General features: G+C 36.0%; 1 protein-coding gene across 3 annotated transcripts in view; it reads right to left on the bottom strand.

Annotated features, from left to right (window-relative positions):
* Nucleotides 1-26651, bottom strand: part of ANGPT1 (angiopoietin 1) — a 471938-nt gene that overhangs the window by 44294 nt on the left and 400993 nt on the right. For 2 of the 3 annotated variants that reach the window (XM_059893127.1, NM_001076797.1), the window contains 2 exon segments: nt 19087-19214; nt 9289-9390 (listed from right to left, as the gene is read on the bottom strand). In XM_059893127.1, the coding sequence (XP_059749110.1) occupies nt 9289-9390; nt 19087-19214 (230 nt within the window). 3 annotated transcript variants of the gene reach the window in all.

Here is a 26651-nt window from a genome sequence, read left to right as displayed (position 1 = left end):
TAGTCCATGGGGTCGATGAGGGTTGGACACGACTTCACTTTCACTTTCACTTTTCACTTGCATGCATTGGAGAAGGAAATGGCAACCCACTCCAGTGTTCTTGCCTGGAGAATCCCAGGGACGGGAGAGCCTGGCGGGCTGCAGTCTCTGGGGTCGCACAGAGTCGGACATGACTGAAGTGACAGCAGCAGCAGCAGCAGGAGATTACCAGTGCTCTAGATTTTGGATATTCACAACTGCCTCAGAAAGTATCCCTTGGTAAAACTTGAAGTTCAGTGTAATTCCTGATCTACATGTTTTACCAGCCAGACTATGAAGTCCTTGAGGACGGAAGTTGTGTTGTATTTGTGAATCCTCAAAGACTAGTAGAATGCTGGTATACACTGGGCACTCCATATGCTTTACTGAAGTTCAAAGAAAATGGAAGAAAGGCAGGAAGGAAGAAAACAAAAGACTATAGTATTCTGCAATTGAATTCAGAAAAATAACCTTTAAACTTAGTTCTTGTAGGTAATTTGGTTGAACCTCAAGGGTGTTTCTTAAAGTGCCCAACTGAATCATAATCACTGGAGCACTAGTTGAAAACAAATATTCCTGGCAGGCTCCAACCTGAATCAAAGTGTCTGAGACCAGTCCATAAATCTGAATATGAAGAAACTTTCCATTTATCTTGAGCACTTTGATACTTGGAAAACTTGGGGGTGTCTAGTAATCACATAATATACTTTGATGTTGCAGAAAGAAACATTCTGGTTCACCTGCTGCTGCTGCTAAGTCGCTTCAGTCTTGTCCGACTCTGTGCGACCCCATAGACGGCAGCCCGCCAGGCTCTCCCGTCCCTGGGATTCTCCAGGCAAGAACACTGGAGTGGGTTGCCATTTCCTTCTCCAATGCATGCAAGTGAAAAGTGAAAGTGAAAGTGAAGTCGTGTCTGACTCTTAGCGACCCCCTGGACTGCAGCCTACCAGGCTCCTCCATCCATGGGATTTTCCAGGCAAGAGTACTGGGGTGGGGTGCCATTGCCTTCTCCCCCCGGTTCACCTAGGTATTCACTAATAAAGGGTCTTATTCTATCTGTATGAATAAGAATGAGGAAAGTACTGAAAAATCACAGCAATTCTTTTTTTAAAAAATTAATTTATTTATTTTAATTGAGGCTAATTACTTTACAATATTGTAGTGGTTTTTGCCATACATCAATATGAATCAGCCAAGGGTATACATGTGTCCCACCACCCTGAACCCTCCTCCCACCTCGCTTCCCACACCATCCCTCTGAGTTGTCCCAGAGCATCAACTTTGGGTGCCCTGTTTCATGCAGCAATTCTTATTTCCTCAATACAGAGGATAGAATTTGAAAAATATTTATTTATTTAAAAATTTAATGTATATCAACTTTACAGAATTACAACTATAGTAGAAATGTTCTTTAATGAATTCTCCTTTAACCAACTTACATGAAGCAGTATTTTTCATTTCCTCTTTAAAGTATATTAATACTCAGAGTACACTAAAAGTATTAAATACAGTTGTGCACTCCCATCTGCCAAATGAGTTACTTACCAAAAAGACCAATTGTGTTTGGTCTCAAACTCATTTATGCCAGTTCTCTTATGGCAATGATAAGATTTATAACGTTATGTAAATAAGTTAAATATTAGTCAGGAAAGAGGAATTTTGTTTTGTTTTTGGTAAAAACTAATTTAGATGTTTAGATTTGCTCTATGAAAGCAAATCACTAAAAATTCTTTTGAACTATAAGTTGTTGCAACAATCCTAAAAGACTGAGGAAAATAATAAAACTTTAGAGGACTTTTAACATACATTGCTTTTTATATGCCTTACTTGCTCTAGTTTTTAAAAAAACAAAAACAGAAGCTAAATATTTGATGCATTTGATTATGGGAAAGTTTTATGAAAGAATCTCTAATTCAGAATTGTAAGCTTTGAGCCTCCATTTTAAAAATGTGGGCAAATGAATGTATTTCCAATGAAATGTATTAGCATACATATATATATATATATATATATATATATATAAATGTACACTTTTAACGTAGTTGCATATATGTATCTCAATTTAAATTAGTTTTTGATTAACTAAACACCTTTTGTCCAGATTGCAGTGGGTACATGCATCCCCTAAGATCATCTCCCTGTACAGATGTAGGATCTATTGAAGTCCATACTCCAGGGTCTCCTTTCTTCTCTGTTCTTAAGATGCTCAAATCACAGGTAGCAAGAGTTCCACAGTGGCAAGAAATCTTAATTTAAAATGTGCTAAGAATTTTACACATTCCTAGGGCAACTGGTGCTATATACCATGGAGAAGAGTGAAATTTACCTTCTTCAATGAGTAAGCAAAGCAGAAAGTTACAGGGGACTGAAAATTAGCACATTCTCAGTTGCAGAAGCCACTGGGAAGGAAAAGAAGACTGCTGGAATTCTCCTTGGATTTCTTTTCAGCTCAGACATGAAAAAACTCTATAGCCACTTGAGGATTCCCTCTTTTGTGTGGTCAGTTAGAAGAGATTCAGGGATTATACTAAATGTGAATAAGGAAGGTGGGGATGATGAAGTGTGAAGTTTTAGGTCAAACACTTCCATGCAGTTGCAAGGATATAAAAGCTCTCCAGCCTTCCTAGGGAAAAGCACAGTGATCTCCAGCAAGCCTCCGAAAAGGAAGAACATTTGTGAATTCCTCCACATGTCTTCGTTCCCAGCTTGGCATGCAAGCTTGTACCCCTTTAAGTGGAGGCTAATAACCATTCCTAAACAGTTTGCTTTTTGTGACTGAAGATAGAGGAAGAAACAACTGAAGAGAAAGCAAAGAAATTTGCTTTAATAAAACAAAATTTTATTTCATGCACCTTTCCGGAAAACTTTCTAAATATATGCTCTATTGGCTGCAAGGAATCAATGTGTTAGAGAGATTCTAACACAATCAATCTCCCTGTTAGAGAGAGAGTGTAGGAGGAAACCTTCTAATAGCTAAGTGCAATGATGCAGAAACAAAAGATGAAAAAATTCAAGCAAGAAGGGAAAATGGGTTCCTAATTTAGTAAACTGTCTATTTGGATAGTTTATTAGGCAACCATGAATCTGACACCTAGTCACAAAGACAGCTTCAATTAAACAAATTCTACTCCCTACCTCTGGCTCCAATTGGAAGTCTTGCTCAGCCACATACTTGCTCTTATTTTTGAGTCTTAGTTTCCCTATATGCAAAATAAGGATTTAAAATATTTCCGCATATAATGTTGTGAGAAAGAAGTGAGATAATATACTCGAAGCATTTACCTCAGTGTTGATGCATGAGAAGTACTTAACAAAAATCTAGTTTCTATTACAATTAGAGGATATATCACAGTATATAGTAATTTTCTGATTATCTGCCTCTGTTCCAAGAGACTATAAGCTACTTGGCATTAGGCAGGTTCTCTTCCACTCTATATGAGAAATCCTAGGTCTTGTCTTAGACTGAAATTTAATAAGGAGATATTGAATCAATGCTTTAAATGGTTTTCAGATGCTAGGAACTAATGTATTCTTATGATAAGTTGAGTATTGGTTTACACAAATGAGTACTGTTGTTTTAATCCAAGAAGTTAATTATTAAATAAGAAGTTTAAACCAACTGGTGGCAACAGGGGCTAAGCTATGGCACAAACAATAGTCTGTGTCTACTGATTATCTTCTTACTCTTGTTTCTGCTTTCCTACTGATAAAGAGAAGTTGTCCTCTTTAACTCTACCTTGGTTCTATTTTTTAAATTCCTTTCTCACTACATCTCAAAAGTTTTAGGATCTACAAAAGAAATTTTTGAGATCTTAAACCCATGCTAATAACTTGACAGTTCTGACATTTGCTTTCAACTGGCACTGCATATCAGAAACAGCTGTGGAGTTTTTTCAAAGTATAGATGACTTGGTTGGTTCCCATATGGAGGTTCCCACTTAGTATGTCTGGGGCAGTCTTAGAGATCTATGCATTTAAAAGTTCCTCAGGTGAGTGTGCTGTGTACTAAAGGTGGAGAACCATAGGATTATAATGCAGAATACCTATTCTGAATGCAAATGAGAAATAATAAATTAACCGATCAAATTCTCTAAGAGGTACATAGGGGGGAAAAAAAAAGCAGGCATAAAACTAAAGTTCATCTTCATATTGAAGATATTAGGAGTTAAGTGTTGATTGTATATTATGGGAGTGTCTTTGAAAAAAATTCATATTTTTTTGGAAATACAGAAATGGACAATGCACAAACAAGCAAAAAAAAAAAAAAAAGATTTACATATTATTGAATACCTAACAGTTTACCACAGGTTTTATATTTTATTCCAAATAGCTTGCAACAGTCATAAGAATGAAAGTAAAGTCTTATACAAAATTCAGTGTTGACACTGAAAAAGCAGTAAGTCCTTTGAATAAACAATAGTAATAAAAACAGAACTTGTTCTTTTTTTATAAATAAAATCCAAGGATGCTATACCATACCCTGCCAATCATAACAACATAATTAAAAAAATCACATATTATGATTCTGATATCATAATTCAGATAGATTGTTTATCAATTTTATTTCTCCTTTAGCTCTTTAATAAAAGGCAAAAGACCCTGGAATTTAGCTTAAATTAATGCTAACTTTAAATTGGCCTTATAAACCACATTTTGCTTTAAAAAAAAAAGCACACAGAGAATAGATTAATATTCATTAGCTTTTGCCAAAATTTGCAAAAATGTTCAGTTTTGATTCGTATTTTTCCAAGTTGATAAAATAATTGTCTCTGATACTTTGTTTTGTCTGATAATATTCGTAGGAAGTGTTGACTTTTTATGACTGAAACACAATTGAAACCAGACACAGTCTATGTACCCTGTAGGTTTCATCTCTTTTCATAAAATGATCAAAGAAAACAAATAAGAAGTCAGGGTTACTGAGCTGTGGCTTTCCAAAGGTGCTTTATATACAATTCAATTGTGCATCTCCTCTAACTACTGAGATAGCCCAAGAAAGATCAGAAGATGAATATTTCAGCATTTTAAATTTCTGATATATATTTTTCTCCTTTTAATGTGAATACGATAAAATGAAGTTGAAAATGTGCTCTTAATTTCTTTCCAGAAACAAAGAACTCCCAAAAGGTATGGTGCTCAGAATGAAATATTTGTGTAAATAGGAAGCTCTGTTTATGGAGCTAAATGTTTTCAATACAAAGACAGGTTGTCTCCAGGGCATTAGTCACTACCTTCTATAAAGTTAGGCCACTGGGGTACGGTTTGGAACGCCTAGCTTGATTGGGCTGTATATGCAAAAGTACTGCTGATAAGTGTTATTGCTGTAGGCCACTAAATGGTATTCTCATGGCTTGAAGGAGTTAATGTTGTTCCCTAAGTGCCTCATTAAAAGAGCCCACTCCAGACTTCCCCCTTGGCAAACATCTTTACAAATCCGTAAACCAGATTTTGCTGAATCTCCTCATAAGGAAGTTTTAAGTGAAAACAAAGCTTAGGTAAAAGATTTTGTAGTCTTAAAGCCAACATTAAGAATCAATTAAACTGCAAGTCTTCCATGGTGAGAAAGGTTTAAAAATAATAATTATATATTTGTAACTTCATGTGTTGACAATTTTAACATATGTTCTGGAGACCTTATGAAGCAAGAGTCAGCCCACAGATATCAACCAGTTTAAAGGGAAGGAAAGAGGAAAGGCAGAAAGGAAGGAGGGATGAAACTTTAGTTCTACAGTCAGTGCTTGAGAAAGAAGTGAAGCATCTTATTGTATATAATAGAACAGTGAAGATTAAGGAGTAACTGGTACATGTCAAGTTCTCTTTCCCAAAGGATGTAGCAGCCGGTTCTGATTCAGGGAGCAGAAGTGGGTGTGACTGATAAGAGCTGGCATAAGGAGTCTATGCTCATTCTTTGTGGAGTCATGTTGCTTTGTCTGCAGGTGAAAGAAAAGCTCTGGAGGAAACAACTGAAACATTTTATACCATGTGTTTTGGTGACAGTTAACCAAATTATAATATATGATAAATTGTGTTTTTTAAAATTTTCATTTATTTATTTTTTATTTAATTAATTTATTCTAATTGGAGGCTAATTACTTTACAATATTGTAATGTTTTTGCCACACATTGACATAAATTGGCCATGGGTGTACACGTGTTCCCCATCCTGAGCCCCCCTCCTACCTCCCTCCCTATCCCATCCCTCTGGGTCATCCCAGTGCACCAGCCCTGAGCACCCTGTATTATGCATCGAACCTGGACTGATATTCTGTTTCACATGTGATAATATACATGTTTCAATGCTCTTCTCTCAAATCATCCCACCGGCGCTGTCTCCCACAGAGTCCAAAAGACTGTTCTATACATCTGTGTCTCTTTTGCTATCTTGCATATAGGGTTATAGTTACCATCTTTCTAAATTCCATATATATGCGTTAGTATACTGTATTGGTGTTTTTCTTTCTGACTTACTTCACTCTGTATAATAGGCTCCTGTTTCATCCACCTCATTAGAACTGATTTAAATGTATTCTTTTTAATGGCTGAGTAATATTCCATTGTATATATGTATCACAGCTTTTTTTTTAAATTAAAACAAAAGAAGTCATCAGACTCATTTTTGCCAAAATGTTTCAAAATTTTAGAGTTTATCTCATTTCTGACTGTGTAGAATTGACACTAAGCTGATAAATTGTTCTAGTTTGAATAAAAGATAGTCTTTCTGCTGCTGCTGCTGCTGCTGCTAAGTCACTTCAGTCGTGTCCAACTCTGTGTGACCCCATAGACGGCAGCCCACCAGGCTCCCCCATCCCTGGTTCTAACTCCCCTGAAAAAGGGAGAGGAGAAAACTTCACAAAAGCTATGATTAAAGAATAATTCAGCCCCATTCCAACAATAAAAAAAACTTGCTTAAATATACACATTTGACAAATGCTTATAAGACATGAATCAATGACATCCTTCATATGTCAATCTTTCTTACTTAATATACCTAGTTTGCCAAGGCAGCAGATGATTACAGCTAGTACATCACCATTTTGGAAAGTCACCGTGATGACAACTTTATATTAAATTTTCTTTTATTATTAGTATTAATAATAATGTATTTCAGACTTGCCAGAGTCTTTAGCTATAGTCTAATTCTCAGATAACATCTTCAAAACTCACTTTAGTAGTGAAAATAATCATGACTTAAGATCATCTGCCAAATAATATTTTTGCCAGAGTTAAGAAAACATTTGCAGTTTTTGATGTTTTAATCTTGGATAATAATAATACCTACAGTTTACTGACAATTCAATGTGCCAAGTGCTTTACTTACAGCTAATTCTCACAATACCCCTGGCAAGGCAAGTGAGGTACTATTAGCAATATCCCCTTCCAACAAGTGAGAAAGTTAAGGTGTGGGTTAAATGATTTGCTAAAAACCACTCCACTTTCAAGTGGCAGAGTGATGACTAAAACTGTGCATGTGCAGACAGGAGGCCATGTCTCCAGGGTGACTCCAGAACCAAGAACACTCAATCTACAGAACCAAAGAATTGAAATGTTGCCTCTGGAGGACTTTACAAAACAAGAAATCTTTTAATAAATAAAACCTGGGTTCTGCAGCTTGTATGGACTGATTCAAGACTAGCCAATTCGTCCATAAGTATGACATTCCCCTAGTCATTTAAATTTCACCGTGGTCTCTGGATTGTGGAGACAGATTTGAGAGCCTTGCCTCCTGGCTCCTTTCTAGTTTACCTCAAAATGAAAGCTCTTTCTTTTTTCAAAAGCCTGTGCCATAGTATTGGCTTCTTTAGCCCTTGCTCAGTAACATCATCTTTTTCTAAGTTCTCACAGTTAATCTTGTATGTTTTTGGTCTAGGTTGAAAGACTTCACATTTATCTTTGTAGAACTCTATCTTGTTGGCTTTAGCCTACATTTCTATTTTGAGTTTATAGATTATTGAAGATATCAAGATTCCAACTCTGTGTAACTCCAAACTTTATTAACTTACTTTCAGCATTAAATCTGATAAAAAATACTGTAGATAAAGAGACCCCAGTAGACACTTTCCTTCATCTCTTAAAACCCTTCGTTTACTGATGTTTGGTCAGTTCTAACCTACTAATGGGTAAACTGCAATGTTGACAAGCAAACCACTGTTTTTACACATTTTCAACATGAATATCAAGGCAGAACTTAGGTTAGTACAGTATTTCTCTTTATCTCTTTCTTTACTTTCTGAGAGGAAAATTTGTCAAAAATTTGTCAAGACAAGAACTACCCAGAACATTTAGATGTAAAAGATGAGATTGGTTTGCAAAAGGAAATCCTCTTCCATTACTATTTCTTGATAATTCGTCAGCAGATTTTAACAGTTAATATTGTAGGCACTATGTGATTATTGGATTATGGATTATTTCAACCATCTACTGTATTATCTTGGAAAGATTGATCTCCCAACTTGCTCAGTTTCCTCTTAAAATGGGGACAGTATTAACTGATACATTTGATATAAAAATTAGATAAGAATTTATGTATGAGACTTGTACATAAAAATACTGAAAGGGTAGCTATGATGATGGTGATGATGGTACTGATGTTATTTACTGTTATTCTGGAGACCTCAATCACATCTCACAGTTCAAACCCTTGTGTACTTGTCTGACTTTGAATCTGGACTGGTCCTGTCATCAACTTTAACTAAAAGAATTACAGTAGAAGTGACATGCCATTTCTGGGTTTAATAAATCTTAGAAGACCTGGAAGCTTCTATTTTTGTGCTCAAAGGATGTCAACTGCCACATAATAAATCTGATGACCCTGGATCACTATACTGGGGGAAGCCCACCCTAGCCACATTGGAGGAGTTTTCAGTCCATAGCCAGCAGCAACTTGCCAGCCACTCGAGTGAAGTCATTGATGGTGCCCACCAGTTCTGCTCCACAGCTCACAGCCCTATACACTTCTCTTGTCCTGGCTCATGTATCCCAGACTGGGTCCAAATTCCAGCTTCCTCCACCCTCACTCAATCAGGAACAAATTCAGACAATATATAATAGTTTGCTAAATAATTTCAGTAATATATTTTTCTTTCTGATGTACACATGGAAATCATTTATTGAAAAAGATTTATGAATGCTTTGTGTTTAATGAGAATAATGTCAGGAATGTATCATTTTATTTTTTAAAAGACATCTAAAAATACAAGGGCTTATCACATAGTGTTGTGAAGAAAATCTCACTATAAAATGTCAAAAACTATGTAAATTCTTCCAACTTACCATTTTATATTCTTTCCAACCTCTTTGGAAATCTAGACTTCCGTCTTCACGATGCTGTATTACAGTCCAACCTCCCCCGTTGAGATCCATATTGCAAAATACCTGACAAAGAAACATAAAGCCAAGTGAAAATTATGTCTAATTTAAAGAAACAGGTATCATATATGTTTCAAAACAGAAATAGGATGGATAGCCTTATAGAAAAAAAATGATGAAAAATTGCCAAGTTGAAAATATTAATTTAGATATTTTATTGGCTATTTCTTCCTATATCCAAGTTGTTTCTGATTAAATTCCATCAAATGTGCATAAATTACTTGTAAAGTTTTGAATCAGTCAGCTGAAAACTGTCTCTCTCAGTCACAGACTATAAAAATTATTTTTAAAAATTTGTCTTAAATGGCAATAGGCACTGTGTATAATCAATTTTTAAAATGTTACTAAGGTGGCCAAAATTACATACCATTTTACTGCTAAAACATAAGATTTGGAATTTTTATCTTTAATTTATTAAATTACAATATACCAATAATAAAGGTTTTGGAAAAATGGTGTTTTAAAAATCACATATATTTAGTATTACACATTTCATTGCATATTTACTCCTATATACTCATATACTACAATAATTATTCTTGACAGTTCAGTATAACATTAGAGGCAAAATTTGGTCCCCAGCATATGGAGAACACATTATTTGCTTGAATTTTCATCATGAACAATACAAGGAGAACATGACATACTATATTCCTTCTGACTGTGAGAAGCTTTTCTTTTGCATGTGGAAAAGTTATCCAAATCTTTCAAAGACTTATGCTTATTTCAATTATTCTAAATATAATGGTATTTATTTAGAAATGGATTCATTTCCCCCAGAGCCCACCAAGGAGAGAAACATATCTGTAATAGGATTATCTTTAGAGAGCAATCACTGTAATTGATGAAGCATGAATGTGGCAGCTTCATTATTCAAGGGCTCAGCAATGAGGAGCATCATTCCCCTGGCAATCATTCCTACTAATGCAATTTGGAAGCTGGCTAAAGGTGTAGACATGAGGCAACAGCAGCAGGCAGGCTGTGTGGGCATAGAGCCTGATTAAAGGAAAAAACCTCAAGTGTTTTCCCTGAGGCATTAAATTTTGAGCACAAATGGCGAAAGGGTATGAAAACATTGGCAAGAACTGTCATTCAAAGGACAAATTGTCCATGTATTTCCTCGGAGTAAAGGGAACTATGAAATACACACTTAACTGTAAGCATATGAAAATAGGCAGAATGCTCTCCTGTGGACTCTTCCTCTAACTTGACAACAGCCGCCCATCAGTATGCATTCGTCATCACGAGGAACTGACTCCCTCCAAGATTACAAATTTGAAATCCCCCTCCCTATCTTAAAGTTCTACTAATCCCTTAGCTTCTATGCACCTGCTCTTTGTCCTCAACATAACCTCTATCTAGTCTTTTGTCTTTCTTAACACTAATTCAATTTTTTCACCCCACAAGCATTTTGGGGCACTGAGTCTATGATACAACTGGTGATATTTTGATGAACAAAATATGGATCATATCATCAAAACACCTAAAAGTTTAAATAGTGATTGTTCCCATAGAAATAAGAAGATGTGAGAATTCACAATTTTCAACTCCAGTGACCTGAAGAATAATAGAGTCAGCAATCTAAATGAGAAATTTAAGGAATAGAGCTAACGTGAAAAAAGAAATGATCATGGTTTTGGAAACCTAATGTTTAGGAGAGCACAGTCATCCAAAAGGGGGAGTTTATTGATTAGAGATGATATAATTATAGGCAGATCAAGAATGAATAAGAATAAGGATAAGAGAATGAGGAACTAAGAAAGGAATAGTCATAACAATAGAATGCCTTTTAAGTGCTAAATAATTCAAACACTTTACTGCATTTTCCAATTTATCTCACAACAGCCCTACAATGTAGGTATGATTATTATGTCCATTTTGCAAATGAAAAATCTCAGACTTCAAGTTATTTCAAGAACTTATCAATGATTATTATTAACAAAACAAGTACTGAATTTAGGATTTGAATCCCTTGTTCTAAATCATACTGAGGGTAATCTTGAAAGCAGCAGTTGATAGCATAAAGACAGATTTCTAAAGAAGTAAAAAAAAAAAAAAAATAGTGGAAACAGATATGGGGAGGGGTGATGGCCGAAGAATGGGCTTTGGTGAACAATGGAGAAAAAAACAGACATCAAAATCTTTAGGTAGGTAGGAAATTCATTTTATTTGCTACTGTCCCTAGTGTCTAGAGCAGTGCCTAGCTATAGTAGGCACTAAATGAATATTTGTTGAATAACTAACTAGAGATGCAGTAAGGAAAGATAAAACAGGAAAACTTGATTAATGGAATGCAATGAAAGTTGGGGATGGATTTCAAGTTTGGGGAGTGATCAACTTAGTCAAATATTCCAGAGAAGTCAAGATAAAGATTAAGAAAATACACACTTAAATTTAAAATGAAGGAGCCATTAGTGATCTTGAAGAGAGAAACTGCAGGATTCCTATAAGAATAAAATCCAGATGGCTCATTTTACAGAGGACATTGTTGGTGATTCAACATAGCAGACCAAGTGGAACTCTACTGGTAAAACAGATAAGAGTAAGTAAAAATGTCAAGGAAATATTTTCTTAGAGGAAACTAATGTCACTTGTATTTTAATTAAATTTTACCCTGCCTTGACTGGTTAATTTAGATTTTTTCCCCCAGATTTTGATTTCCTAATGGACACTGATTGCCTGAGAGTTTGTCAAAATGTGCTTGCAAACCTATGAAGTCCATTTACACACTCAGGGAAAGGAATAACCACAACTATAAATATATAGTGTGTAGAGAAAACTGTTCTTTACAGTGGTTTTTTTTTTTTTTTTTTGTCACTATTACCTATGTTATTAAAATTCTATGCACTTAAAAAGTTTTGAAAAAGTGATTTTTTAAAAAATCACTCGCTAATTTTAGAAAAGACAACTTTCCTTTGCTGGGAGCATTTCTTAGGTAAAGACCCAAAGAAAGTTAACCCAGAGGAGAAAGGTTACCCAGGCAGATTACTGCCTTGGAAGCTAAAGTGCAGGGAAATTAAGAAGTTAGATTTACACTCCACAATTCCTACTGGGACTCAGTAATAACAGCAAAGGTAACAGCTTCTTTTTGGTGAATATGGACACAATAGAAGGGAATGATATATTGGTTAGGGGCGTGGACTTGGGTGCTACATTACCTGTGTTCAAGTCCCATTTCAGCCCTAACTATGCTGTAGATCTTTTGCAAGGATTAAATTAATTAATGCATATAGTTTTCAGAACAGTGTTTGGCATATAACAAGCTTTGTCATTAATCTCTTAGATGTATTTTACATATGTGATGTGTATTTATATTGTGCATATATACTTTATGTATATAATATCTCATATATAATAATAGATTACTATTATACATTTCATATAATTTATTATTTATTATGGATAATATAAAACATATAAAGCCAAAATACATAGAAATTCAATAAACTGTCCTTATGATTACAATTCCCAGATTCTTGTTAATAATACTGGCATCATCAATTTCTAAGCACGCTTGCTATTGTATATATAGATATTTATGTAATATATATACATATATGTATATGTCCATATATACATATGAAGTTGGGCTTCCCAGGTGGTTCAGTGGTAAAGAATGCCAATGCAGGAGCTGCAGGAGACGTGGGTTTGATCCCTGGGTTGGAAAAATCCCCTGGAGGAGGAAATGGCAACCCACTCCAGTATTCTTGCCTAGATAATCCCATGGACAGAGGAGCCCGGTGGGTTACAGTCCATGGGGTCACAAAGAGTCAGACACGACTGAGCTACCAAGCTCATATGAAGTTGGATTAGTGCTAGCAACCTGCCACACACAAAAGACCATGATTTTTAGTCAGAAGAAAAACAAAAAGCCTATGCTTAATAGATGAAAGGAGTTCAGAAAGATAGGTGGTTGGTTTTGAAAGATTTGAGACATGAAAGGACCTGAGAAGTTCCTTTGCCAATGTAGTGTGGTCTGTGCTATCTGGCGGCATCCTTCCTGTAGACACAGGCACCCTGCTACATTTACTATGACTGTTGCATTTATTGATCATATGACTTGGGCTTAACTCTATCCAAGAACAGATTGAACTGGCTTCTATCCCAGGCAAGGTCAAAGCTTTCAAGCATTAAAAATCTTTTAACATAATAATGATTTAAACCCAAATAAAAAGGGGAAATTTGATTCACATAGTTTTATGCTTTTATGCTACATACAAGTTGGAATGATTAACCTTGTGAGTGTTAATTATTTTTCCATAACCTTAAATAAAAAAGGCTCCTCAACACATTTGTTATAGTCCTTTTCCAAGAATTAGGGAAATTATAAATTCAGAAACAAATTTTTAAATATTTTATAGTAATCAGAGCTATTATTTAATGGTTTGTTTTACTGTATGAAACTAAGCAGATTACAGTGTATTTGGTGTTAGAAACTTATGAAATCAAAGGAAAAATCCTGCTTCCTACTACCATGTACTGAAGGAAATTCAGAGTGGAAAATATCCACAAGCCATTAATAATGAAAAAAAGTAAAAAATAGATATATAAATGATCTAATTCTCATTTTCTATCTGCTTGAAAATTTTAATAGTCCTAGAAAACTGCCTTTGGCTTCCACGTCACATTTGAAAAGATAATACTTTTCTAACTTTTGCAGACATTCTTTCTTGGCAGGGAATGATGTCAGTCAAAACAACTATATAGCAACTGTGTATACTTGCAAATTTCACTCTGCCTAAAATTAATAATTTGTACTAATAGTTTTTGTTAATTGCCTAAATAGGTCAATTTAATTGATTAATCCATATATCATACATAGCTAGACATTTTGTTTTGTTTTTACATAAACTTGCCTTGAGTTTCTTATCCTTGCTAGAATTTCTGGAAGTATTAAAATGAGCAAAATTTTTGCTAAGCATATCATGATTAGCACCAAACTTTATAGCCACAAAGCAAAATATATGTGGAAGGGTGATGATCCTAAGGATGACTTTTCCAAGCACTTTTTATAGAACTTTTTTTTACAGAACTGAGAGGATACCAATGATCTATATAAAAATAAGAGAAGGCAATGAGAGTACAGGGTGGGAGGAAGCAGGGTGGCTTACAATCATACCTGACAATGAACTCTTAGCTGTGTCACTCACATAGGTTCCTATAAAAAATTATGAAAGGTGTAGCTTCAGTCATCACTAATATAAGTAATTATCTCACTTAGCCCCCTGTTAGGATGGTATAGTCTAGAGTTGATTTCTTTGTTATGAAGCCTGTATTCAGTATTTGCTGCCCAAATTTGTGATTTGGGCAAGTTATTTTTCTAAAATAGGGATAATGAGAGCAACTATATATATCATGCTGCTGCTGAGTCGCTTTAGTCGTGTCTGACTCTGTGTGACCCCATAGACAGTAGCCCACCAGGCTCCCCCGTCCCTGGGATTCTCCAGGCAAGAACACTGGAGTGGGTTGCCATTTCCTTCTCCAATGCATGAAAGTGAGAAGTGAAAGTGAAGTCACTCAGTCGTGCCCGACTCTTAGCGACTGCATGGACTGCAGCCCACCAGGCTCCTCCATCCATGGGATTTTCCAGGCAAGAGTACTGGAGTGGGGTGCCATTGCCTTCTCTGATATATATCACAGAGTTATTGAAAGGGATAAACAAGTAAGTATATGTATCTAAAGTGCTCAAAATAGAAACTGGCAAACTGTAAGTGCACAGTACATTTGAACTATTATATTAATCAGTTTCTCAATAACATTGGGAAGTTCACACAATGTTTGTTCTTACTAATTCTAAGATATGTGACTATAACAAGGGATATAAAACAAAATTTGCTACTTACTAGTAAGTGCAGGTATATCGTCCTAAAATGTCCATCTCCATAACAGAACATTATTACCACTTGCGAAAGTACCATAATCTCAAAGGGGAAAGAATAAAACAAGGGAATGAACACTTAAATAAAGAAGCCCAAAGTCTTTCCTTCCTTATGGTCAGTTATCTCTCCCTCTCACCATGCTCTGCTGTTATTTCCAACTAAATTAAACCTAACGACAGTAAAAATAACATGTGAATTTCTCCTCCTTCCTCTGAAGAAATATAAGTGCCATTTCTATAGTGATAAAATTTGCCTTTTATAGGCCCGTATTGATATTATTGCTAATCTGTCTGGTGTACTAATTTTCTCTAGGCCCAAATGTAACAAGTCTAATCCAGCATATATTTAGCATTTGTGGCTTCAGTATTTTAGATTTTTTTAAATTTAAGAACAATATTGAAGTTCTCTAACATGAAAAATTCATCATGCTGCAGAGACATAAATTTAAATCATGCTGTTTCTGAAACCCAACATAGAAGTCACTGAACTAATGAACTGGATCCTCTAACCCACTCTTTTATGTAAATATTTAAAAAAAGCAAATTCTTTTAAGTTTATAAGTTGTTATTCAAGTTTATGACTTCCCCAGTGGCTCAGCTGGTAAAGAATCTGGCTACAATACAGGAGACCCAGGATCAATCCCTGGGTAGGGAAGATCCTCTGGAAAAAGAAACAGCAACCCACTTCAGTATTCTTGCCTGGAGAATTCCACAGACAGAAGAGCCTGGTGGGCTACAGTCCAAGGGATCGCAAAGAGCTAGACATGACTGAGCAACTAACTTTCACTTTCATTAAAGTTCATGAGTTAAGATACTTTTCTTCCACCCTAACAGTAGCAGCGGTTCTGCAGATAGTCTGAGAATTATTTGTTTCTCAAAACATTCTGAACTAGAATAGAGTTATGATTATTGCATAACTTAAATTTAATGGAATGATCAAACTTTACTTGTAACGCCCTCACTAAGGGCCATGTGATAATGTTGATGGACTGAAAAAAGATTCTTAAAGTATGAAAGTTAGTCTAAAAACTTTAAAAAACATTTTAGTTTTATATTCATACATAATAATTATTAGAGTCTAAAAGGAGGGTCACTTAATATTTTTAGTTAACTTTATAGTCACTATGTTAGAGGGGAACTGATAATCATTTTGGGGTTTCTATCAGGTCTTGGGAAGAACTACAGGTAAATTGCATGAAGTATTTACATTACCTCGGGTTCTCTCCTCCAGGGAAGTTTCTGACACTTTACATGCTCTCTGTATGATGTATCAGTGTGGGCATGTATAGCATGCCTGTGCATATGTATGAACTGAATTTAAGTCTGATTTTAAGATATCAGCAAGCAGAATAGGAAGGCTTTATGTCATATGATCCAAAGGATTCAAAAGGCTGCTTTGGTGATTGCAGCCATGAAATTAAAAGACGCTTACTCCTTGGAAGGAAAGTCATGACCAACCTAGACAGCATATTAAAAATCAGAGGCATTACTTTCCCAATAAAAGTCCGTCTAGTCAAGGCTATGGTTTTTCCAGTGGTCATGTATGGAGGTGAGAGTTGGACTATAAAAAAAGTTGAGCGCTGAAGAATTGATGCTTTTGAACTGTGGTGTTGCAGAAGACTCTTGAGAGCCCCTTGGACTGCAAGGAGATCCAACCAGTCCATCCTAAAGGAGATCAGTCCTGGGTGTTCATTGGAAGGACTGATGTTGAAGCTGAAACTCCGATACCTTGGCCACCTGATGTGAAGAGCTGACTCATTTGAAAAGACCCTGATGCTGGGAAAGATTGAGGGCAGGAGGAGAAGGGGACGACAGAGGATGAGATGGTTGGATGGCATCGCCGACTCGATGGATGTGGGTTTGGATGGACTCCAGGTGTTGGTGATGGACTGGGAGGCCTGGCGTGCTGCGGTTCACGGGGTCGCAAAGAGTCGGACATGACTGACTGACTGAACTGAACTGAACCCTTTCCTCACTTCCCTGGTGGTTCAGTTGGTAAAGAATCTGCCTGAAATGCAGGAGACTCGGGTTCAATCCCTGGGTCAGGAAGATCCCCCAGAAAAGGAAATGGCAACCCACTCCAGCATTCTTGCCTGGAGAATTCCATGGACAGAGCAACCTGGCAGGCTACAGTCCATGGGATCGCAGAGGTGGACACGACTGAGCAACTAACCCTTTCACTTTACTCCTAAATTTGCTATAATACCTTCACAGTTTTTGTTTTTTTTTTTTAAAGACATGGTACACCTGATTCATTGAAAATTTTCACAGAAGCTCAAAAAGAAATACAGTGAAATCAAACTTCTCTTGTAGGTAACCCGGGTAGCAATGTACATAACTGCCTGCCACCTCTTTTACCCACTGTACCATCTTTATTTCTCCCCACCTTGACAGCACAGTATAGGTCTCTTTTCAGAAGAAAAATTTTGTCCCAGCAAAGGGAAAAACTATTGAGCTAACTTAACCCACTAATCCTCACTGGAATCAGCAGGGCTGGTAGAGTCCAGACTTTGCCTCTTGACAACTGTGTGACAACTGGCAAGCTGGTCTCCAAGATGTATTTCCCTCACCTATCAAAGGGAATGAATAGTTGGAATGACTAAGGTAGGCTTACTTACTATATACTACACAGAAGTGTTGACATTATCATCAGCAGGTCATCTATTCATTCATGCATTTCAGCACATATTTACTGAGGGACTACTATGCTCCAGAAACTATTCTGGGTCCTAGGAAGTCAAAAATAAAAGTAAAATCCTTCCCTTGTAGAACTCTGATAGTGAGCAAGTCATGCAAAGTTGTTTGAGAGAATCAGGGAAAACCTCTGAGAGTGTATGCATAGAACCTAGAAAAAATGGGAACACAGAGCTGGTAATTTAGGTGGGGCAATGAGAGGAAAAAGACTGTTCCATCCTTTGAGGATAAAGCACTGCAAGGACAGGTGGTCCTCTCAGGGTCTTGAGCATCTGGTTGAAGCTTTTCACATGTTGAAGAACAGAGTTCTCCTCCAGGCTCTCCATAAACCCTGTTGCGGTCTCTATCATTGCACTTCTACAGTATATTACAATTTCTGCGTATTTGTCTGTCTTCACCACTACATTGGGAACGATTTTATATTATGTCTCTAGTCATTTACTGACAAATAAATGACGTACACTTACTATGTATTGAATGAAGGAATGGATGGATGATTTAATGAAGAAATAGGAAGAAAGAGTATATATAGAAGAGATATAACAGCAAGAAGACAGTGTTTTTCTTACTTCAAAGTATACTTTGGATCCTGTTCAATATACTGATGAAAAATATCCTCCAACAAAGTCCTTTAGGTAAATATGCAAAGCAAATCCTTTCAAGATTATGAATTAAGATAGAGTATCTTTCTCTACCCTAATAAGAGCAGAGGTTTTGGAAATATGTCCCTAGCTCTGTCTCCACAGTATCTGAACATGGATGATGTGTACCATCTGTGTCCTTGGGACTTTGGAAGATGGTTCCTAAGTTATTCCCATGAGCTTGAAGTATGTGCCTTCAACATGTAATCTGTATAAGGCAAGAATTTATGAACAAATGGGATATCCTAGGAATGAGCAGAGGGTAAATGGAAAACTGCATGTGAAATAGGGATAGGACATGTGGGGGTTGGAAGTGGTCTGTACAACTGGGTTTTCATCTTTTATGGACCTGGGAAACAGAGTATCTTCGGGAGAAAAGAGCTTAGGCATATATATTTTTGGTTTAACAAGCTCACAAATCAATCTGATTATTCAGCAATTCAACTAGGATCTGCTTTACATCTCATAAACAAACACTTCTGGTTTTACCTTTTTGGGTTCTGGCATATTATTAATATAAATAGTGTAGATTCCACTTTTATTAAAACCAGCTTGATATACATCTGCACAGTCTCTAAATGGCTTTTCTTCCTCTTTTTTTCCTCCCTTTAGTAAAACTGCAAAAAAAAAAAAAAAAAAAAAAGATCACAATATGTGAATATCAGTACCATTAGTTCCCAAATGGACTTCAAGTATAGCCAAGTGAGTCTTCATTTCCTCCAAACAAATGTCAATGTTGCATTTATTGAAAAATCAATCATAGGAACAATGCTAGATTTTGAAGTGACAGAATTATAAAACTATAAGAAAAACATGATTAATTCATAACTGAGTATTTTTTCATGTTTGGCTTAATTTCTTAAATCTTGTTTTTCTCTATCACTTTCAGAACATCAACTCAATAGTTAGATAATCTGATCCTGAAATACTGACAATTGGTAACAATTATGTCAATGTTTCTGCAATATTTTTAAAACCTTCTTAGCTACATTTTATAGGAGAGTTTGAAAAATGCTACCATTTTTGGAGCAGGAAGAGTTGAAGATAAATTCAGATATAAAAATACAATATAAAGGTTTAATATGCTAAAAGAAGGATTTACTATTTTTCTGGGGCTTTATATTGAAGTTCTAGAATTTTTTAGTTTTAGAAAACTCTCAAAATAAAAAATAGAAGTCTCTGATCCAATTTGAGTATCTAGAGTGAAAGGGAAGTGAATTTTGATTTTTATTTAATGGCCTGAAGTTAAGCTATCAGGTAGATGACATAAAAATAGAAGAACAAAAATCAGTAAGATTTGAAATTAAGTTATATAAGTGGAAGAGCTAAATAGGGGCTGGAAGTCTAATAGAAAAATAAATTTAATTAGAGATAGTCTCTACTGGGAGGAACTTTATTTCATTCACTGATCTTCATCCATTATTAAGTTCTTATTATGAGATCAAAATACAAAGATGATTCATTTAATAGTTTTTAGCTAAAAATATATGCAGCATATATAAAATTATTTATGATTTAGTATTTTCTAATAAATATACATTATTCTAGCAATTTGCTTCATTACCCTTTTCTTGAAGTTAAGATTCAGAATATTTTATAATTTTGCCCTTAAAGTCTCTAGTTATTTAATCATTATCTGCTTTAAATCACTCTGCATCACAATGATATTTTAAAATAATAACATCAAAGGTAAACTATGAATTAATGCTTTTAAATTGATTTTAAACATTCTAACAATCTAAAATACTTAATCTGATTTCAATTTGACACACAATGTTACTACTTTATATGTAATTAAAAATGAACAGTCTAATCTTTATATAAAGAATGACTATCTCAATATAAACTTTTCAAATTTTCAAAAATAACTATGATTCAAGTAAATGAAATATCCATGTCAGATATGTTGCCATAACAAAAATACAGAATTATAACATTTAATAGCATTATAGTTCTCTACATAGCTCATGTTTACACTAATGATTTTGCTTACTTATACTAAAAAGTACCTCTAAATATCATCATCACAACTGCAGTATCAACACAAAATAAGTAATCAGAGGACTAACAGTTCATATGCTAGTAAAGAAGTATTGCACAGAATGCATGCAGATAGCAATTGAAAATGAGCATTTATGTACTCAAAAGCCATCTTTAATGGCATTGGGCGTGTCAATGGATTATACAAAGGCCTTTTTTTTAAAAACATCAGTGCATTTCATTTGTGCTTTACTTACTTTAAGCTAACTGGACTATTATTTTTCTAAAGTAAACTTTCCTAAATTGTAAATGCTTGTTCTTCTGTTGAAAAATTAAAAATAACCAAAACAGATGCAATAAAAAAGGGATGTAAAGAAATATTAACTAAAATTTATAATCCCGTGAGAGCATCCACAGCACAGGAAGATGTGGTCAAGAGGAATTTAACGGTAAACCCATTTTTCTTTTTTGGGTTAGAGATGGAGAAAATCGTTTCTTCAAAGAAAGAGAAAATTCTTCCTTGTTAAATGTACCACTTCCTGCCCTCCCTTATTTAGTTATGCAAGGCGAATACATTCCTTTCCCACTTCTCTGCCACTTCCCTTCCCCTTTTCTTTTCCTCTTCAGGATGATGCGGGTGAAGGTTGTATGGGAAGAGGGAAGTTATTTCACACACATTTTCAATAACACAGAAAAAATAAAAAGTTAGATATTGTCTTATTTTCTGGAAACTAATTTATAAAATGATGTTCAAGCTCTGAATGTAAGTCTTATAACTAGAAAGATGGTTTGAGGAGTCTACCATAAAAGGTACAAGTAGTATCTTGAAAAAAGTACAAAGAATTGAAATATACTTTTCAAGAAATGTAATAGAAAAGAAAAGCCTATTTGAAATGACCAAGGTTTTGACTGAGCAGCATAGAGAACACAACTGAGGTTAGAAAGCATGCATTTGAATGGCATTAAACAGCTTCACTTTAGTGTTTGCAGTCTAGAAGTGGGGGTGAGAACTTGAATAAACATCCTCCCTTGGGTCAGGATTTACCCATACAAGGGGCTACTGGCTGAAAGGACGGTGGAAGGAAGGCACTAGCAGGTCCACCTGAACCGTTCCCTCATGTCTCACTCTCAGCCTGAAGATAGGAAGAAAGAAAAAGGAGGTTAGGAGGAGACAGATTAACGGTGGGGTACAATACTATGGACATGTTGTAGTTATGGCACCATATCTAATATAGATATTTCATTTTCTTGAAATACAGTCTGGTGTTTTTGAAAAATCGAAACACATTATTTCCAGAAAGATTAGACTGCTTGTTTTTACTTACTCACTTATTAGTAACAGAATCCTTGAAATTTTGATCCAGACTACACTTAGAATACTACAGCATTTAAAAGCAATTTAAAAGTTTCATTCAGAGCTTACCTTTACATCTGTATAATAGTCTATGGTCTGATGACCCCTTCTATAGGAGTAGATTGATTTTCAGTTCCTTTTGCTTTCCTTTTAGTGTATAAAGTGGGGTACTTATGAGGCAAGTATGTGAATTATATAACAGAGTGACTGAATTATGGTAAGTACCAAGAAATGGTAGTTAGTGTTATGGTAATAATATCATTGATGGCAACACTATTTTTTCTTTCTTATGGAAAAGACATTTAGGCTGTGGAAGGCTAGCCAATCTACCACACATGTGGGTGAAGGCTATTGTGTGGGAAGAGGGAAGCTGTTTCACACATATTTTCAACAACATAGAAAAAAAAGGAAAAGTTGGATAGGATGGATGTTCAGTGGAGTGGTGGATGCTACTGTCTTTCATCCTCAAATCCAAATACTGCAGCTGACTAAATGCAGGGAAGTTGTATTTGGTTACATTTAGGACTATATCAAGTTGGCCCCTCCCTGTCAGAGTTGGGTAACTGCATTATTTCATTCATTGACTACACCAGGTTATATCACTACTAAGTCAAAGAAACCCAGTAATCTAATCTTTCTATATGTGCATAGTCACTCAGTCATGTCTGACTCTTTGCAACCACATGGACTGTAGCCCACTAGGCTCCTCTGTCCATGGGGATTCTCCAGGCAAGAATCCTGGAGTGACTGCCATGCCCTTCTCCAGGGGATCTTCCCAACCCAAGGACTGAACCCAGGTCTCCTGCATTGCAGGCAGATCCTTTACTGTCTGAGCCACCAGGAAAGCCCAATCTTGCTATATAATGTGAGCTTTATCTATTAAGAATTAAAAATTATTTCAGATGAAATGATATATGATATGTATACCAATATGCTGCGTGTTTTTCTAGGCTCCAAAATCACTACAGATGGTGACTGCAGCCATGAAATTAAAAGACGCTTACTCCTTGGAAAGAAAGTTATGACCAACCTAGATAGCATATTCAAAAGCAGAGACATTACTTGGCTGACAAAGGTTCGTCTAGTCAAGGCTATGGTTTTCCCTGTGGTCATGTATGGATGTGAGAGTTGGACTGTGAAGAAGGCTGAGCGCTGAAGAACTGATGCTTTTGAACTGTGGTGTTGGAGAAGACTCTTGAGAGTCCCTTGGACTGCAAGGAGATCCAACCAGTACATTCTGAAGGAGATCAGCCCTGGGATTTCTTTGGAAGGAATGATGCTAAAGCTGAAATTCCAGTACTTTGGCCACCTCATGCGGAGAGTTGACTCACTGGAAAAGACTCTGATGCTGGGAAGGATTGGGGGCAGGAGGAGAAGGGGATGACAGAGAATGAGATGGCTGGATGGCATCACTGACTCGATGGACGTGAGTCTGAGTGAACTTCGGGAGTTGGTGATGGACAGGGAGGCCTGGCGTGCTGTGATTCATGGGGTCGCAAAGAGTCGGACATGACTGAGCGACTGATCTGATTTGATCTGATGCTGCTTGTAGAAATTTTAATCTTATAACTCCAATTTTCATGACTATTTTCTTTGTCAAATATTGGAGAATACAAAATTTAATGTTATTATCAGATATTGTAAAACTAGAGATAGTAAACATTTTAAAACATAGAAAGACCATAACAAAGATGAATTAACTGAACAGGATAAATGATCAGAAACAAGGATAAATTTTTGTAGGAGGTCTTGAGATTCAATAAGATGGAAGATAATGCCTGGAGGAATATAAGATAAATGGCAAGAGACAAACATGAAAAACCTGATGGAAGAAGATAAAAGAAGCATCAGCTGGACAGAGCAGGGAGGGGTGATCTGGACATATGATATGGTGTTTTAATTTCTGAAAACGTAGTTTAACTTGTTATAATAATACACTGGTTTAAAGCATACATTTTTTTAAAAATGATTTTTACCTCTGAAAGTTCCTTCTTTGACCACATACTCTTGTATTTCTTCTCCCATTCTTTAATTCTTAATGAGTTTGTCTTTCTTTTTAGGGTCTAGATCCCCACTGTTACTATCTGCCTCCTCCTAACCTCCTTTTTCTTTCTTCCTATATTCAGGCTGAGAGTGAGACATGAGGGAACGGTTCAGGTGGAACTGCTAGTGCTTTCCTTCCACTGTCCTTTCAGCCAGTAGCCCTACCTTGTATGGGTAAATCCTGACCCCAGGGAGGATGTTTATTCAAGTTCTCACCTCCACTTCTAGATTGCAAACACTAAAGTGAAGCTGTTTAATGCCATTCAAACGCATGCTTTCTAACCTCAGCTGTGTTCTCTATGCTGCTCAGCCAAAACCTTGGTCATTTCTAACAGACATTTTTTCTATTACATTTCTTGAAAAGTGAATTTCAAATCTTTGTACTTTTTTCAAGACTAAATCTTACTCCTGTCTTCTCTCACTATTTATATGTGACTTTTTTAATGCTTTGCCATGAAGATTTAAGACATTTGAAATAAGTCTCCTTTGCCTATCTTTCCCCTTGCCTTTTTTGTTGACTCTCTTAGTCCCTTTTTCTATTTCTCTAGTTGTCCTTTCTCTTTCCTCTTCATTGGGTTCTGTTCCTCTCTTCACCTACCAATAGATGTTCCCCAACATTCTATTCTTGGATCTCTGTTCCTTTTTAATTTGCTCTTTTTGCAAACCATCTTCCATGGCTTCAGACTTTTACACAGATTTGTAAGATACAAGCATTTCTGACACTGTGTTTGCGGCCCTCATGACTTCCAGATTCACATTTCTACACTGAGCAGTTCCTAATGCTACTCCAACTTCATTTGTTTAATGTCACCTAATATTTTCTCCAAAACCGATGTTCTCTTCTTCTCTTATTGATCCCACTATCTTCCCTCTGTTGTCATCATTAAAAATTACTAAAAGCCTAAACATAAAATGGGCTTCCCAAGTGGCTCAGTGGTAAAGAATCTGCCTGCCAATTCAGGAGACACATGTTCAATCCCTGGGTATTCTTGCCCGGGAAATCCCAGGCCTGGCAGGCTACAGTTAATGGGATTGCAAAAGACTAGGACATGACTTAGCAACTAAACAACAACAAATACAAGACAAGTAGACTGAGGTTTTTAAATTGGTTTCTCAAATAAAAAGACTGCGTGTTATTCCTTCTTAGTTTAACCCATCCTATATTGACAGTTTCAGTAAATACTGATTAAACATCTGCTATTTGCATGACTTTTTCTAGACAATGGCGATATAGACATAAGAAAACCACAACCTGCCCTTAATGTGATCACTGTCTGATGAGAGGAAGACCCATTTGTAGGTCTTCCATGATATCTCAAAATAGCTATAACCATGGGTAGTATCCTCCACGATACGGAAAACCCAACTCAAGCTTGCTTAAGTAAAAAGATAATTTACTGAATCATGTAACTGAACAATCTAGGACAGAGCTTTAGGGAAAGCATGATCAGGTTTCAGTGTGATCAAGAACTGGTTTCCTTATCTTTTTCTTGATTTGTTGTTGGCTCTCTACCTGGTTACAAGATGGCTAGAAACAGCTTCTCAGTCTAATGTTACCAGTTCAAATATAATACCAAACACAGATAATGCACACAATTACTGTTTTGCAGGTAAGCATCAAGTGCATTGACAGTAGGCACAGAGACTACAGGCTATTTCTGACAAGTAGACTTGGGGAAGGCTGTTCAGAAGAGATAACATCTGAATGACTAAAACATGTAAAAAAGCTCTCTGAACTAAAATTTAAGAGCTTTACCCATACCAATATCAGTAAATAAATCTAGAAAAGCCTGACAAAGGAATCATTATTCATTCCTTATCTATACAACCAAATCTCTGTGATTTAACAGAGACACAAGCAGGTGCATGTCTGTCTTTCACCAGCCAACACTGAGTCAATAAGCAATATGAGACACTGACTCTAGCAGCTGTTAACTTTATCTGGTCCTTCCCTTTCATTTGCTCAACCAATTTCAATCAGATGGCATGTCTGCCACCAGGCCAATTTCAAGGAAGAAGTGTGAAAGCTAAGGCAGAGGGTCACTTCAATTCAGATGAACCCTCAAGAGAAAACTTCCTGGAATGTGGAACTGGTAATTCTGAGTCTCAAAAAACCTAGCAGAGAACACAGAAGACAATTAATTAGCCTTGCTACCAGAGACAATATCAAAAACAGGAGCCCTTGATCCTACTTATTTTCTAAGTTGCTATAAAGGGATCAATTCTTCAACTATTCTTTTAAAATCTTACATGTGGCTAGTTATTCATATCTCTCTAGTATTTAGAAAACATCAGAATGTATGTAGATCACATTATTGGTTTAAGGATATTCCTTGTGGTACATTTTTGGCTATTAGCATTAAAGAGATGGTAGTACTAGGAACTGACCTTTAGCCTGTGATTTTCAACACAACAGGTCATTGAAGGTAACTGAACATACAATGAGTAAAACTGCTTCTTTGGCAGTTTGGCAAGGTGCAAACAAGCAAGACTGATTAGATTCTTTACTCTTCAGGTGTGGGGGCATTTTGTGGAAAAGCCATCTGAAGAAATTCCCTGATATCCTAATTAATTTGAAAGGACTTTGAGAAGTGGGAGAAGGCAATATTTTAAAATTCAAGGGTGTAGACATTTTTTAAAGGTTTGTAGGCAATATTCAATATTTCAATATTTTGTG

This window comes from Bos taurus, chromosome 14, assembly GCF_002263795.3.
Source record: "Bos taurus isolate L1 Dominette 01449 registration number 42190680 breed Hereford chromosome 14, ARS-UCD2.0, whole genome shotgun sequence".
NCBI classification, from domain to species: Eukaryota; Metazoa; Chordata; class Mammalia; order Artiodactyla; family Bovidae; genus Bos; species Bos taurus.
Note: the sequence above shows the minus strand (reverse complement) of the source record. Positions and strands in the feature narration are given on the sequence as shown.